Source organism: Aspergillus fijiensis, assembly GCF_003184825.1.
Source record: "Aspergillus fijiensis CBS 313.89 unplaced genomic scaffold BO72scaffold_2, whole genome shotgun sequence".
Taxonomy (NCBI): Eukaryota; Fungi; Ascomycota; class Eurotiomycetes; order Eurotiales; family Aspergillaceae; genus Aspergillus; species Aspergillus fijiensis.
Window position 1 is genome coordinate 26,739 of NW_024468978.1, and position 15,670 is coordinate 42,408.

General features: G+C 53.4%; 7 protein-coding genes across 7 annotated transcripts; 6 read left to right on the forward strand and 1 right to left on the reverse strand.

Annotated features, from left to right (window-relative positions):
* Nucleotides 1–234: 234 nt before the first annotated feature.
* Nucleotides 235–2,082, forward strand: BO72DRAFT_367369 (methionine permease; the record flags this gene model as incomplete). The annotated part of the gene is made up of 5 exons (XM_040940836.1): nucleotides 235–416; nucleotides 474–1,164; nucleotides 1,223–1,382; nucleotides 1,459–1,772; nucleotides 1,855–2,082. The coding sequence occupies 5 exons, from the start codon at nucleotides 235–237 to the stop codon at nucleotides 2,080–2,082; spliced, it is 1,575 nt and encodes a 524-aa protein (XP_040806251.1).
* Nucleotides 2,083–2,890: 808 nt separating this feature from the next.
* Nucleotides 2,891–3,770, forward strand: BO72DRAFT_473978 (uncharacterized protein; the record flags this gene model as incomplete). Its single annotated transcript, XM_040947230.1, has 4 exons — nucleotides 2,891–3,181; nucleotides 3,218–3,254; nucleotides 3,350–3,475; nucleotides 3,644–3,770. The coding sequence occupies 4 exons, from the start codon at nucleotides 2,891–2,893 to the stop codon at nucleotides 3,742–3,744; spliced, it is 555 nt and encodes a 184-aa protein (XP_040806252.1). The 3' UTR covers nucleotides 3,745–3,770.
* Nucleotides 3,771–3,895: 125 nt separating this feature from the next.
* On the forward strand, nucleotides 3,896–5,939 carry BO72DRAFT_419194 (acyl-CoA oxidase; the record flags this gene model as incomplete). The annotated part of the gene is made up of 6 exons (XM_040942655.1): nucleotides 3,896–4,071; nucleotides 4,116–4,314; nucleotides 4,368–4,487; nucleotides 4,535–5,255; nucleotides 5,309–5,363; nucleotides 5,422–5,939. Exons 1-6 carry the CDS (start codon nucleotides 3,945–3,947, stop codon nucleotides 5,937–5,939), a joined length of 1,740 nt encoding a protein of 579 aa, XP_040806253.1. The 5' UTR covers nucleotides 3,896–3,944.
* Nucleotides 5,940–8,497: 2,558 nt separating this feature from the next.
* BO72DRAFT_85422 (uncharacterized protein) lies at nucleotides 8,498–9,585 on the forward strand. Its single transcript, XM_040950774.1, has 3 exons — nucleotides 8,498–8,609; nucleotides 8,673–9,329; nucleotides 9,415–9,585. Exon 2 carries the CDS (start codon nucleotides 8,692–8,694, stop codon nucleotides 9,319–9,321), a length of 630 nt encoding a protein of 209 aa, XP_040806254.1. The 5' UTR covers nucleotides 8,498–8,609; nucleotides 8,673–8,691; the 3' UTR covers nucleotides 9,322–9,329; nucleotides 9,415–9,585.
* On the forward strand, nucleotides 9,543–11,028 carry BO72DRAFT_85692 (PLP-dependent cysteine synthase family protein). The gene has a single exon (XM_040950775.1). The coding sequence runs from the start codon at nucleotides 9,765–9,767 to the stop codon at nucleotides 10,713–10,715; it is 951 nt and encodes a 316-aa protein (XP_040806255.1). The 5' UTR covers nucleotides 9,543–9,764; the 3' UTR covers nucleotides 10,716–11,028.
* Nucleotides 11,029–11,207: 179 nt separating this feature from the next.
* On the forward strand, nucleotides 11,208–13,629 carry BO72DRAFT_366970 (putative C6 transcription factor; the record flags this gene model as incomplete). The annotated part of the gene is made up of 6 exons (XM_040940817.1): nucleotides 11,208–11,306; nucleotides 11,362–11,474; nucleotides 11,552–11,631; nucleotides 11,700–12,352; nucleotides 12,491–13,248; nucleotides 13,371–13,629. 6 exons carry the CDS (start codon nucleotides 11,208–11,210, stop codon nucleotides 13,627–13,629), a joined length of 1,962 nt encoding a protein of 653 aa, XP_040806256.1.
* Nucleotides 13,630–14,752: 1,123 nt separating this feature from the next.
* On the reverse strand, nucleotides 14,753–15,597 carry med7 (mediator complex subunit MED7; the record flags this gene model as incomplete). The annotated part of the gene is made up of 2 exons (XM_040940833.1): nucleotides 14,753–15,277; nucleotides 15,334–15,597. 2 exons carry the CDS (start codon nucleotides 15,595–15,597, stop codon nucleotides 14,753–14,755), a joined length of 789 nt encoding a protein of 262 aa, XP_040806257.1.
* Nucleotides 15,598–15,670: the final 73 nt, after the last annotated feature.

Consider the following 15,670-nt stretch of genomic DNA (forward strand, 5'->3'; position numbering starts at 1 on the left):
CTTGGTGGGAATAACGCCATCCCAGCTGCAGGTGAACTCATCCACTAAGAGTTAGCCCTCTTGGCAGCTTGATTTACTTCGGAGTGAAGCCGACAGGATTTCACGAGCTTGCAGGTTGTGGCGTCTATCACGTCATTTGCTGATCAGGACTAGGGTTTGATCAGATCAGTACTTATATAAACTACTTTGTTCCGAGCCCGGGGCTATGGCTGTACGTTCCAGGCTGGAGTCAAAATGGGCAGCGACATAATCTCCAAGGCGACGGTCCAGACACATTCATCCCAGTCTCACCCTGACGATGACAGCCTCAAGCGTGGGGTGCGACTCACCGTCAACGAGAATCATGTGCTCCAGGATCGCAAGATTGGAGTGCTGGGAGCCATCTCGCTGATTGTCAACAAGATTATAGGCGCCGGGTTAGTCCGTTGATGTGCCAATCCAAGGACATTTTGTTTCTTGCTCACAGAGGATAGAATCTTCTCCACCCCCTCGACCATCTTCAAGCTCTCCGGCAGTGTCGGGCTGTCGCTACTGCTCTGGGTGATTGCGGGGATCATCTCCGCCTGCGGAGCACTGGTCATGCTGGAATTCGGCAGTGGGATTCCTCGCTCCGGGGGCATCAAGGTGTACCTGGAACGCTCCTTCGCCCCCAAGCGCATGCAGACGTGCATCTACCTCTTCTTCTGCCTGTTCCTGCAGGTCTCCGCCAGCAACGCCATCACCGCCGCCGAGTACCTCCTGTCCGCCGCCGGGGTGGAGTCGACGACCTGGAAGGAACGCGGGCTGGCCATTGCAGCGGTCTCCTTCGCCGTGGGCGTGCACACGGTGGCGCCTCGCGTGGGACGGGCGATGCAGGATGTGCTGAGCATGGTCAAGCTCTTCACGCTGCTCTTCATCGTGTGCACGGGGTTCGCCGCGCTGGCGGGGCATCTCCGCATCCCCAAACCCCACAACTTCGACCTCCAGACCTCCTTCGAGGGCACCTCCAACAACGGGTACGATATCGGCACCGCCCTCCTCGACGCCATCTTCTCGTACCAGGGCTACGACAATGTGAATGCCGTGCTGTCGGAGGTCAAGAACCCCGAACACACCCTCCGAATCGCCCTGCCTTGCGCCATGGTCATCATCACCGTGCTGTATGTCCTCGCCAACGTGGCGTATGTGAGTATTCCCACTGCCCTAGAAGGCCATAACTGATCTCCATTCCACTGGACAATAGTTCGCTGGCGTGCCCAAGGAGGAATTCCGCACCGCCAGCGTCACGATCGCAGCCAGCCTGTTCCGCAACGTCTTCGGCGAGACCGCCGCCACGCGAGCCCTGCCCGCCCTCGTAGCGCTATCCGCCCTCGGCCATCTCCTAGGAGTGGCATTCGTCGTCCGTAAGTCTTCTTTCTCCCGTTCCCCCGAAAACCCCTCCGAATCCCCACTCCAGCTGAGTTTGATCCCCAAATGCAGCGCGCCTCCTCCAAGAACTAGCCAAAGACGGCATCGCCCCGTTCCCGGACATCATGATGCAGAACCGGCCGTTTAAGACCCCCATTGCCGCGCTGATCGTGCACCTCGGGGTGACGGTCCTGTTCATCTGCGCCCCGCCCGCGGGCGACGCCTTCAGCTTCGTCGTCGGGCTCTCCTCGTACCCGATGTGTCTGATGCTGACGGCCATCACGGTGGGGCTGGTGAGGATGCGCCTCACGCGGACCGGGGAAGGGTGGTCGTCCTCCTACCCGGCGCCGTGGCCGGTGATCGGGTTCTATCTTGCCGCGAACATCGTACGTTACCCTCCGTCCCGTCCCAATCACCCAGGTGCGGATTGTTTGGCTAGGCTAACGTAAGGCTGATCGCGTGTGAAAGTTCCTCCTGGCCATGCCGTTTGTGCCGCCCAACTCGAGTGCATCCCGGATTCCGTACTGGTTGAGTCCCGTCGTGGCGTTGGGGATCCTGGGGCTCGGCGTGGTGTACTATCTGCTGCGCTTTGCGGTGCTGCCCCGGCTGCTTGGGTACAGTCTCCATCCCGTGACGAAGGATCTGACCGATGGGTCGCAGGTGACTCGGTTCTTGATGCTGAAGGAGCCGCGGTAGTGGAGGGTCGCTCTGGACTCCTCCCACAGATTTTGAACCCGAAAGAAATGCAATGCTGAATGGGCTGTCAGAGGATGTACAGTATTTCCGGGTGTCTGAGCACCCTTGAGGCTGAGCAGCTTTGCGGAAGTCATTTACTCCCGATGGCTTCACGAAGGCCGAACATGCCAAAGTTTGAGACCAGGTTGAGATACGTGGGGGTACACATACTAGACTGGATTCTCACCCGGAGAGGCCTCGACAACAAGTGGACTTGCACGACTCATCCAACGGCTCAAGCCGTACGATGCAGCCTGTCTTTCCCCTCCTCGCTAGATCTTCTATATGGAGTAGACCACAGACGCTTAATGCACTGACTTTAGTACCTCGTGCCGGTGAACCAACCGAACCGATGAAAATGCCCGTACCGTGCGCGGCCCCGCATCCGCCCTCCTCTGCCTAAGCCGTAAACGCTGTTTCTTCCGGGCACGGGAAAAGACGGTGACGGCCGTTCTCATTCTATCTGAAGGTTAGATAAGGTAGAGGGCGCAGGTGCTACAGGGGATGTCAGATTTATTGTTACAATTGCCTGACAGCAGACCTCCGCTGCGGCGATAAGCCCCGATTGATCTGATAAGCAGACTGTTTCTAAGGGCCCGGGCGGAAGAACAACATCCGCCCAGAGAAACCAGATGGATCTTAAACTCAATCCCGGCATCAAGGTATATGTGCGCATCGAAATAAGTGCATAGATGGATTAAGGGGTAGGATGGCGTGCTGCAAGCCTGACTAGACAACCAACTCGAGTTCAAAGAACGCACGCAACACAATGCTGAGGACTCGACCGTCACCATCCCCAATAGCCCCGAGTGACTGGACCCGAACTCGCCGGGAACTGCTCTTCGCCGCCATTATCCGGGGCTCATGCGCCACGGGCGACCTAGGGCCCCTGATTGTGCCAGGCTTTGTGTTCGTCGCGGCAGATATCCATGTCAGCCTGACCAGCGTCACCCTCTTGAAGGGCAGTCTTATCATGGTCCTGTGGGTCAGCGCCTACGTCTGCTCCCCTGTTGCCAATTGCTTCGGCAGACGCCCAGTGGACTTATTCACCACGCTTTTGGTCCTGATCTCATGCTGTTGAGCTGCGGTTGCAAAGTCGTACTCCTCGCTGATCGCATCCTGTGTTTTCCAAGGTCTGCGCCAATATCCAAGAACCTCTCTACGATACCAACATACTGAGATCCTCTATGACCAACAGGACTAGGTAGGGGAAAATAATTTGCTCTAGCCGGAACATCGTCCAACAACGAGGTCCTCCACGTGCACGAACGGGGCCTGCGCGTCGGGCTCTGGAATTTTGCCGTCATCGTCTCCGTCAATCTGACCCCGATCATCAGCGGATATATCATTCCGGGTTTGTCCTGGCGCTGGGGCTTCTGGCTGGAGGTCATTCTTTTTGGTCATGGCTTAAACAGAAATATTATCCAAGTTTGGCAAGAGTCCAGGTTCGGCGGTATATTGTTCTTTATTCTAGAATGTACACAACTGGAAACAAGTAAGCATTTTCCTAATCCTTGATTAGAAAGAAGGCTTCCTGGTATTGCCGGAGTACAGCCTGGCTCCAGAAAGCCTAAAAACGCCAAAACCGGTATTGTTGAGTCTAGCCGGGATTTTGAAATATAATGCTTCGTTCGGCAAAACATCCCGTGCTCCATAGATGCTGATGCGTCTCAGCCGAAGACCGGCTGGTGGCGTAGGTCATCTGTGACGCAAGGTCAACGACGCAACCTCGCATGGCCTAGTACAAATAGTACGTCAAACCTCTTGAAAGTCCATGCCGAGTGTGCTTATTCCGAATTCAGAAGAGGACGGAGCGTTCCAATATGCAGCCATTATCAACGATTGATCTTCTCTCAACTGAGCTGTTTCAGCTCCACTACAAGAATACCTCACGGAGAGAACGTCTAGAGCTTTCTTACCTGCGAGCCAGGGCCATTGCCAAACATTGGGGTCAGTCAAACCCATACTTAAGCTTCCAGGCTAATGTGGTCTAGCATTGACCTTGGACGACGTCATTCGTGTTTCACCAAAGTCCCAGCGTGCTCACATGGATGGTATCATCGTACGGGACCCGGTCGCGCACATCAATCTGAGCATTCAGTATAACCTTGTCGTGGGCACTCTCGCCACCTATGTGAAGAAGAGACCGGATCTGGATCCTCTTATCAGGGAGTTTCTTGAGTTCGATATATGGTAAGCCTTGGTTAAGGATTGTGTAGACTCTTGCTCATATGTCTTGTCTGCAGTGGGGCTTTCATGCTGAACGAAGTTGGTCATGGGTGTGACGCAAGGAATCTGGAGACTACTGCCACATGGGAGTCGGATGGCGGGTTCATCTTGAACACCCCGAACCGGAACGCGGCCAAGTATGTGAACCATGGCCAACGGAACATGAAAATACTGAGAAAAAAAGGTTCATGCCACCATCCATGCCGATGGCGGGAATTCCCCGAGTTGCATTGGTCATGGCACGCCTTCTCGTCGAGGGAGAAGATCGAGGGATTCGACCTTTCGTGGTTCCCATCAATGACGGTTTTCGGATGTGCCAAGGTGTCAAGTCATGGCAAGTGACCATTGACTGCCTGCAGGCTGAATTGTTGTCTAATTTCTCTAGGCTGCTTCCGCCGATAGGCTGCGGCGAAATGCTTGACCATAGCCTGACGACCTTTGATCATGTGCGTCTAGAAGCAAGTGCTATGCTTGGAGACCTAGCCAAGCCTGGCAATCTGCGTGCTCAATTCCTGTTCGCCATTGGCCAACTCCGGCTTGGATCTCTCGCATTGAGCCTGTGGACTATCCCTTTCCTGAAATGTGCGGCGTTTACTGCGGGAAAGTACAGTCAACAGCGAACAGTCCAGGAGGGTGTTCATAGGGAAAGAGTCCCGATTCTCAGCTTCAGGACTCAGCAACTGCCGATCGCGCGTGCCTTGGCCCACGTTGCCGTCATGGAGCCGCTAGTGGAGTGGGTAGTGTCCCAGCAGAACAATTCATCCCTCAGCGTCATGTCTAGGCATGCACTGAGCGCGGCGCTCAAGTCCTTGTTCGTGTATAATGGACAGGAAAGCCTCAGTGCCTTAGTCGAGAGAAGTGGGGCGCAGGGAATGTTTCCTGAGAACCAGATGGCAAACGTAGAGGTGTGCTGTTCTAACTGCTCAATTGCTCAGGCCGTTCTACTGACATACGACAGTCTCTGACACGATGTACGAGCATCGCAGAAGGGGAGCTCCTAGTTCTTTGCATCCGTAAGTCATTTGTGACCTATAGAACCACTGGGTACGAACCCCTCTGAGCTATTATTAGGCCATGCCACAGAGATATTGCTCGAACGTTGTGAGATCCCCGAAGCAGAAAACCCCACGTCGTTGTTGGCCAAACATGAGAGCGGTATCATAGCTGAATTACGGGAGCTTCTCAAAACCTTTGAGAGTCATCGAAGCACCGAGTATAATAAGTTCATCTTGCCTCGATGTCGGCCAGTGATGCTGGCGATCGGACAGCGCATGGCTTTTGAGATTGCTGCCAAGCGGGGGGTGGACGGTGACTTGTTGGCCATGTATGAGTCGGAGGCGGTGAGAAGTGATCCTAGCTGGTACGTGGAGTGTTTGGGGCTGAGCAGAGCTGCCCAGTATGAGATGGAGAGTACAGTATGCGATGCTGTCATGTCAAAACTTAATAGGCATCTCGATGATCTCGGCATTGAGCCGTACTGCACGGCTCCGATGTTGTCTGGCGCCAAGTGGGACGACTTCATCAACGTCGCTCGCACATTCACTGCGAGGGCAGACGGGAGGGCAGCAGTCTTCCACCCGAGGCTTTAGGAGTGGGAGCCGTTGTAGAGTACAGAGAAAAGTGATTTCTCAGTCAATCTAGTATGAAAATGACACGGCTGTTGTATTGTTGTTGTTGTTGTTGTCGATAGAACGGAGTAACTACGGAAAGGCGGAGCGAAAAAGGGAAGGCTTGGCGGACCGGACGGGGCGACGGCCTGACAGCCTGACAGCCTGAGGATCGTGACCCACGTATGACGTTGATGGCTGGGCCCCGACCGTTGGTTGCGCTCTCTCTCCAACTCTCATACTTATTCGCCCTTCGCTGTTCCTGATTCCTTTTCTCCAACCAGCCCGTCTCCAAAGCTGCCTGCTGCAATCTAGCTTGAACCACATCCAATACTTCCATCCATTCCATTAGACATCGCCCACGATGAGCGTCGGATCCTTCTCCTCTCCCGTCAACTTCACACTCCCCTCCTCCAGCTCGGGGTCTTCGATTAGGAAACCCATCAAGACAGTATCCAAGCCTTGCTTCGGATGTGATTGCGGTGACGAAGAATGCGACTGCTGTATCTGCACTGTGATGTGGTATGTTACTTTCACCCAGAGCATCCCGACTGGAATAGACAACTAACAGACATACATAGAACTAGCGTTTACGCTTATCCCGCTATTTGCACAGGCACGATATTGCTGCGCCACGAATACTCCTAGCACAGCGACCGACCTCCTTCCAACGAATAACAACACAACTGTCTGTCCGGTGGCGTATTCTCGGGTGTATGGGTGACAGATTAACACTCCGATGACATGATGCTTCTTTCCCTGTCTTGATATCCCTCCATTGATTGCTCAACATAGCGTATAACTGTTTTCGTTTCCGAATCAAAGTCTTCTTTTTCTCCATGGTTCCAGTCTCGTTCTCTTCTGTAATGAAGCCACGGCCCAGCAGTGCTCATTTTCACTAACAAGACAGAACGGGTCGAGCCACCACCTTATTGGGCGTCGAAGTAAATGTTAACAGATACTCATGCCATTTTCTGGGTACGATAGATTTGTGCGGGGCTCTGTGATGGGCAAGATGCCGAAGGAGGTGGGTTCAGCTCCGATCTATTAACATCCATCTCATTTGACAGGGCCAGACATCTGGGGCCTGTGCGAGAGCTCCAATCATGTTCACGAGGTTTATCAATAATCGCAAGGTCTGTGTTTACCAGCCTTTCGAATTTCCCAACGCCGGTGAGCTCAGCACTGCCACAGCACGATGGTCGGCATTTCACGGCAGGAATCGTTCACAACCACAAACGCTGGGGCCTAGAGATGGTAACACTCCAGGGTCATTGATTGCAATCGGGTTGAAGGTCGGAAGTAACCTCATGGCTTATGCGCCTCAAAGTTAAGCCACACATAAGCGCTTGGGGGTCAAGTATGGCGAGCTACGCGAAGCTAACGGTAGACTAAGCGGGCCAAGGCACTATCACCCCTTGCTAGCTTTGTATTTCGAGGGCAGCCAGTCCCTATCACGATGTAAGTTATTTGGGGAGAGTCATGTACCGACAGGGGTACAGCCTCACACGCTACACTTCCGTTACCCCTCACAGCTGAAGTCGGCTTTCAGGATGGTTGAAGCCGAGCGAAGGTGCTATATAAGCGACAACATGGCTATACTTTGAACCAGTATCATCATCTCTCGCCAATCTTCGAGCCCCAGCATTCAGCAATATCGACTTGGCTCCCTTTTATTGTTGCCCACGTAAGGGATCATTTCGGGGATAAGAGCCCTGTCCAGGATGAACTAGGATATTCTTGCTCGCCATCAGAGACTCAGGCTGATCTGGCCGGCAACACCTCTCGAGGGTCATTCGACGAACAACAAGAAGCGTTTCCAGCTGCAACTCCGACACGCAGGGGTCATTCAAACCCGATCAACGATCAAACATGGCAGAACTGGGCGAAACATAAGACAGGTCGTTCTTACAGAGCGCCTGAAATACCAAAAGAGCCGCATGGCTCTGCCTATCAGAATCAGGAGCCCTATGAACTGCCATCCCCGAATGGTAGCATCAGTGAGGAGGGAGGAACCCTAGTGCCCTCGGCGTCAGAGTACGACTTCGACGCAGAGGAAGCCGATGTGATACAAGTGAAGCATCTCGATCAGGACGATATGATCAAGAAAATGATCGAAGCACTAGGCAAAAAGTGTGATGATCAGCCAGGATATGTGTACACGTTCTATGATCCAGAATCTGAACCTAGCAATCCGTCTGTGAAGGTCGGCCATACATTGAATCCCAAAGTACGAGAAGACCAACACAAAACAAATTGCAAGCGCGAAAACTGGGAACTGAAATATGGCGACTCCTTCAGAGGGTACAAATGCGTGGAGAGACTGGTTTTGATCGAGCTACACAACCGGCGATCTAGTGATGTCTGCAACTGCGGGACAAGGCACAGAGAGTACTTCGATGTTGACATAGCTCATGCGTCTGGGCTCATCAAATCTTGGCAAATCTGGCTGCGAACGTATGAGCCATATACCCGTGGTGGGATATTGAAGACTGTCTGGCAAGACCGACTGGACTTATTTCAAAGCCAGTCTTCTAAGTTTTTCTTGTGCGAAACGTGCAAGGTCAACCGGACTTCCACATCAGACCCGAAGGCAAAAGGTTGTTGCATTCGAGCAGGATGGGAAGCATGGACTAACCCAGCGCGGGCCAGGTACAGATACCAAGCCTTCCTTGCTCTAATCAAAGACACTCGCACGTCTCACTCTTTGACAAGGCCCGCCAGGTTCCTTTTAATGATCATATGGGCGAGGCTTCTCATTTCCGCCATATTTTATGGCGGTTTACCCATCCCAACATCTTCGGACGCAATATCCGTGGTGCATGCAGCATTTTTGTCGCTTGGAGTAGTCTTTGACCTTGTCATCCCTGCTATCTTGTTCCTTTGGGTATCATTTGCGCCGAACCGCGAGATAGCCCGGATTGAAGACACTGAAGCATCCGAGTCCCCTCGCAAAGAGAGTAAAGCCGGAGCGAATTCAGTCAAGGAGTCATGCACTACTCCGACCAAGTGTACTAGGAAGAAAGCTGCGGAGAAAACACCGCCATCGACTCCAAAAAGAATCGATACAAAGACACCCAAGTCTTCTCCAGCCCCTCAAGAAGATATGGAACTCAGAGCGAGGCCACGTCATGAGCCGTCTGCTACTCCGATCAAGTCTCCTAAGACCAAAGGTGTTGGCAAAAGATCGAGAAAGGTATTGGATAGTCCTCCGACGACTGGGAACGAGAAACCAGCCACCAATGTCAGTAGTAACATGACACCTCCGCACCACTCGGGAACAACTTGGCCTATAGATACCTCGACTCCCCCTGCACTTGGCAAGATACTTGAGCGCTCATTTGACTCCAATCAGGCCAGGTAGAGGGCAAGGTATGGGCAGCACCATACTCTATCGTTTTGTGAATGCCGTTCCATGGACACTTAACTCACTATACCTATAAGCTTGCTTGTGAAGGTTCCGCTTGATGATCTATGGTCTTCTATTGTTTTCTGTTTTTGAGGTGTATTGATCTGCAGCTGTTTGGGATGACTTTTCCGCGGTTAGTCTTGGCATGACTCTTTCTCGGCTTGTCTCCGCACACTCATTATTCTCATGTTCGATAAGAGGGTCCGACCCTCAGGGTCGAGACCCTCGCCTTTCTTCATTAGCGTTCTTATTGATTAGCGAGTGGAATAGACTCGGGTATACCTCGGCGTGACTCACGTTTATCCATCCCTAAGTACGAGCTCCATGGCTTCAACCACCAGCAACTTCTCAGTCTCCAGCCAACACCCTTCAGTATACGTACTGCAAAAGCAAGCACCATGACCGTCGCACCCACAACTGTATCCTCCAGCCTAGCTTTGATCGGCAACACGCCGGTGGTCCGCCTCCGCAAAGTCGTCCCCAATAACCATGCCGACGTCTACCTCAAAGTCGAAACCGGCAATCCCACCGGTTCGCACAAAGACCGAATGGCGCGATCGATGATTGAAGAAGCCGAGCGACGCGGAGACCTCCGACCCGGAATGACCGTGGTCGAAGCCACCGGTGGGAGCACCGGGTCCGCGCTCGCCTTCATCTGCGGCGTCAAGGGCTACAAGTTCCTCGTGGTCTCGTCCGACGCTTTCGCCACCGAAAAGATCCGGACGATGCGTGCCCTGGGGGCGGAGGTCGAGCTCATCCACAGTCCCTCAGGCCAGATCACGCCCGATCTGGTCCCGTCCATGATGCGACGCGCACAAGAGATCGTCGACACCGGCGACAACTACTTCTACACGAATCAGGCCACCAACCACGACGCGCTGATCGGCTACGAGGGCATCGGCAGGGAATTACTGCAGCAGTTTCCCGACGGGATCGATGCCTTCTGCGGCGCTGTGGGCGGTGCGGGCATGGCGATGGCTGTCTCCAGGGTCTTGAAGGCCCAATGGCCCCAGACGCGCGTGGTAGTGCTTGAGCCGGCGTCTTCCCCTGTCATCACTGAAGGTCGCGCGGGGACGCACCAGGTCGATGGGATTGGGCTCGGGTACATGCCCGCACACTTGGATCGGGAGCTCTATGATGAGGCGCGCGGCATACCGGAGGAAGACGCCCGTGAGATGTGTCGGCGACTTGCGAGAGAAGAGGGTTTGTTGGTTGGAACGTCGACGGGGTTGAATGTTGTCGCTGCGATTGCTCTGGCGAAAGAGCTGGGGCCGGGAAAGACGGTTGTCACGGTCGCTTGTGATTCTGGGTTTAAGTGCATGAGTGGCAGTCTTTTCGCCGACGATTAGACTTTGAATGGCCTCAAATAGACTTGTATTGAAAGACTGTCTCGAAGGTCTGAAGATTTGATGATTAATGAAAATGCTGGCGTGGGCCGGGGGTTGGTGGAATTAGCGGTGCCATCGTGGTTTGTTGGGCTGTTCGTTTACTTTTCTCTTTCTTTAGCCTGCTACCTTTCGCCTTGGTAATTATTCAAGTAATTTTGAGAAGGTTCCGTATGGCATTGAGTGCATTTCATATACATTGGGGTCTTTCAATGCAATGGTGAAGATATTCAAGGGAAGTCGGAAATAGAATGGCCGAGCTCCAAGTCGCGGTCCGCTTACAAAGCACACAAGGCAGCAAGAACTTGCCACGAGGAGATTTGTCAGCGGCATCGGAAGACCGGGTTTCTTCATCCGATCTTCTGTGGTTGTGCAACCTTTTCTTTCGGCATATCAGACCCTTATAGATCGTTACAACCTCGATAGACTTCTTCAAGCATTTATACCCCCATCTAAATGTTTCCCTCGCCGTCCTCGGCAGAGAAGTCTGACGAGGAGATCCGGAGGCCCAGGAAACGTATTGCGAGGGCGTGCGACTCGTGCTTCAAAAGAAAGGTCTGCCTCGCCACCTGGACTGTACTTCTTCTTTCTGGTCTCTGACGTCCTGTAGATCAAATGTGATGGCGCGCAGCCGCAATGTAACTGGTGTAGTCATCATGACATTCCGTGCACGTTCGAGAGGGTGACCGTGAGGAAGCGGAAGATCGCTAAAACTGTAAGGGGGTATGCATGGCCACCGAATCCAGAAGACACTCATTTGCTTGACCCGGGGGAAATCTAATCGACCGTAGGAATGCTAGTCCAGGAGATTCATCAGATCTAGCCGAGCGAATTGAGCGGATAGAGAAGCTCTTGGGCAGCAAGTTGATGAATGAACCGGGTTCGTCCAAATTGAGCATAGCCTCTTCGGCTTCGCTGACTGATGTCAAGCAGCCCCGGCCGGAAGAGACGACAATGTGCGGATTCGTGCACCAAGCAGTGTTCCAGACGTATCCTCCGAGGCTTCTCCCGCGCCTTACAAGCAGAGCTCGGGCTCGTCGTCGGTGGCTCTGCACTTTGCAGGGCGCGAGCTCGGTGTGTTCAACCTGTTCACCGGTATTCCTTTATTGCTACCAGAGGGAAGGCAATGGGTTCAAGCGAGGACGGGCCAGAATGTCTCATTCAGCAGGCTAGTCAGTTCTGTCAGGACTCCGTGGGAACGACAGAGGGCGTTCAACTACGATGCTCTGATGATGAACTCCACCACAGAGAACGCATTTGAGCTCCCAGAACGGCACATCGTCGAGAGCTACTATAACATGTTTTGCTCGACATTGATGCGGCTGATCTTCCCGGTTTTGGATCCGGTCTTGTACAGAGAGACCATCAACGCAGCATACGAGCAGCCACATGGCCGGGTCCCATATGAGAGGGCAAGCGTTCGAGCCTCCATCTTTGCGTTCGTGGCTTTTGCAAGTCTCATACCCACCCCTGAGTTTGAACTACACAGAGGGTTGGTTCCGGTGGATAACGAGGCTTATATTGTCAAGGCGCAGTATCTCGTGCCTCAGATCTTGCAAGAAACAAGTTCCCTGGAAGGACTGCAAGTGATTACAATGCTGGTAAGTCTACGCCTTTCGGATTGTACATCCTGCCTTACCTATCAACAAAAGCATTTGATGCCATCAATGGGTCTCTTGCTGGTCATTGCTGCTCACACAGGGGATGATGCTTGCATATCGTTTGCTAACCCCACATAGGCAGTGTACGAGCTTGTGACCGGAAACCTACAATCCGCAAACTACTACGGCGGGCTAGCCGCTCGCATGATCTTCATCCTTGGAGGTCACACGGCGTTCTGCTATTCGCCCGAATACCTGGCGTCGCTTCCCGACGAGACCAGCGTGCGCACCCAGCAGCACATCCGGCGCATCTTCTGGCTCTGTTACACGTTCGAGAAGGACGTCTCCCTGCGCACGGGGCAGCCGCAGACCTTCAGCGACGACAACTGCGACCTGACCTTACCCCCCAACTACATGGACACCCTACACGCGCACGGCGCGGACTGCATGCTGCCCACCCGCAAGACGGACGAGGACCCGCTCTACCCGGTGGACATCCGGCTTAGTATCATTAAGTCGCGGGCGTACAGCGCGCTGTACTCGTTCCGGGCGCTGAAGAAGACCGATGCGGAGCTTCTGAAAGATATCCGCGAGCTCGACGACGACCTCGAGCGCTGGCGGCTCTCGATCCCGCAGCAGTGGCGCCCCACGCTCTCCTTCTCCCAGGAGACCCCGGACCCAGACGCCAACATGCACAAGGTGATGCTGCGGCTGAACTACCACCTGTGCATGACCATCATCCACCAGGCCAGCAGCCGCTGCCAGTCCTGGACGAAGGACCAGTTCGGGATCATGGACGGCGTGAATTCCAGCCTGGCCCTCTCGGTCGAAGCGAGCCGCTCCACCTTGCTGTATCTCCAGGCGTCTGAGCACGTTCTGGTGGCGGGCATATTCTGGTTAGTCTCATCCCTTCCTCCCCCCACCCAACCAGCCCACTTGGTATTTCTCCCTCTCCTTCGCTTGTTCCCGTTTCAACCAGCACACAAATGAAATAGCATCCTCTAACCCCCGCAAACAGGACCCTCATCTTCTACCCCATGTCCGCCCTCCTCGCGATCTTCTGCAACATCCTGCAGAACCCCACCGACCCGCAGGCCACCAAGGACCTGGGCCTCCTCAAGACGGCCAAGGGCATGATGGAGCGGATCTTCCTGCGCCAGCCCGCCTCGGTCAACGAGATCGTGCACATCAAGATGGTCGCCGACTTCGTGACGGAGCTGTATCGACTGGCTAGCTGCGCGATCGAGAAGGCCTGGAATGAGCGGGCTGCTGCGTAGTCTCCCTCTATTCTTTTCTTCTTCTTTGCTTGATAATTCTTGATTTTCTTGTTAGAGGGGTCTGGCGTGAGGCGCTGGATTGCGCGGGTCGGGATTGTCTTTGTTGAGTTACTTCAAAAGGGTCGTTGCGCTGGAGTCTACTGCCTAGAAGGTGCTTGTACAGACCTGGCATATATAGAGGACGGAGAGACTTATAGATCTGGGTGATTCCAGCCGTATAACGGGAGATGTGGGGAGGGCACATACAGCCAGACGCACGCGAGCTTAGATCATTCATGCTTCGATGAGGGCATTGACATGAGCAATGATCGAGACTACGCTACTACACACATATAAATAGCGGCAAGAAACCGATTACAGAATACAAAAGGAGACAGGATCTGATAAAAAAAGATTTCATATTCATTTGAGCTATTCATCATATACTGTAGCAAGGGATCCTGGAAACTGGGGTAAGTCAGCAATGCAATTCAAAATCACTTGAATGACAGTAATGGCTGAAATGCAGGCAAGACAAGCTTTGAGAGCTTGGTTTCAGAAGAATGCGAATGAAGGATGCGTAATTGTAATCAAAAAGTACAAAAGTACTCTCAGATGGGGTTGAAACATAAATAAACGCAAATCATCATAGTAGGATTGAGGATGTGGGAGGGTGTTCTGGTGGAGCTTACCATTAGTACAGTAGACAAAATCGAGATGCGATGCTGAAAGAGTTCATTGAATTGCATTGCTGAGGTAGGCCATCATAACGCCTTGACCAAGGAGGTATCATGAAAGATCACGGCGGGAGGAAAAATGAGTAGAAATTTAAAGGCGCGGGATTAGTGCGACACGTGATCGCACAAGGAACAATGACGGCCCGGAATGGATGTGGATGGCTCCGCGCAGCGCAGCGCGAGGTGCCATGTCGCGGTCGGCCGGCACGACCTGGAGATCTCGGTGTAGACTCGATGACTTTACCAATAGTCATGAGTCATGATCGATTTGCCCAATTTCTCCCCCTATTGGAGCTGATCTGGGACTGAATCGCGCTTTTGTAGTACAGCTGAGCAGCTAGACTCGGCAGCACTAAGCTGCGGGACGTAGGATGCCGGGGGAGAAAAAGCGATCTTGTAGGAAAAGCTCAACTATTGATCTTCTCGTCCAACAGATCCCAGACCAGTTTTGCGTCCTCAAGGGCTTGCTCGTCCGTGGCCAGACTTTGTTTGCTATCCTTGTCGGCCTGCGCTGACGCTTGCGCAGCTTGGCCGTCAGCCTCGAGCCGCTCCAGAACTCCCGTGATTTCAGCCTTGAGGTTGTCCATTTCTTCAACCTCCTGCTTCGTTCGGTTCAATTGTTCCTCCATCATCATGATCAGCGACTCGCGAGCCTGGTGCGGCCGGTAGAGATTCAGGAGGTGGTGGGCGTTGATGAACAGATTGCGCAGGTCTTCCACCTTGGCCTCGAACTGTTCCGGAGCGACCGAGAGAATGCCGACGAATTCTAGGAAGTTCAATAGGAGGGACTTGCTGATTTTGAGTAGATAGTATGCGTGGTTCAATGGCAGGGTCGGTTGGGATGGTTCTTGTTCATCGGTCTCGGCAGGCGGGGTCGAGGGATAGAGCTGTGTGATTCCTTGTTCTTGGAGCGATGGTAAAGCGGTTGACAACTAGACGAGAATATGAGTAGCGGGCCTATGATGTGCGGGGAGGTACGAGGACTGACGCTTTGAAGCTCCCCGAAAACGCTATAATGTCCGGACGTCGGGATTGCTGGTGGTACGAGACATCGTAGCTCAGGTGGAAGGTCCAGTTCGCGGAGCTCAGCTGGCGTCCATTTCTTCTTCCGCGGCTTGCCATCCTCGCCTTTGGAAGCTTCTTTCTTGATTTGTTCCAATCGCTTGATGTTATCGGGGGTGAAGTGTTTCCATAATGGCGGGGGCGGAGCGAAGGCCGTCGTAAGAGTTCGTGGTTGCCCTGCTTCGGCCATTCTTTATGTGGAAGTTTCCGATTGCAGGGACAGTTGCCAAAGGATCGGTTGATTCGGCGGATTGCGTCTGGAC

Excerpts from the sequence above, each read along its gene's own strand:
- BO72DRAFT_85422 (XM_040950774.1), top strand. The coding sequence starts at position 8,692 with ATGATCATATGGGCGAGGCTTCTCATTTCCGCCATATTTTATGGCGGT.
- BO72DRAFT_85692 (XM_040950775.1), top strand. The coding sequence starts at position 9,765 with ATGACCGTCGCACCCACAACTGTATCCTCCAGCCTAGCTTTGATCGGC.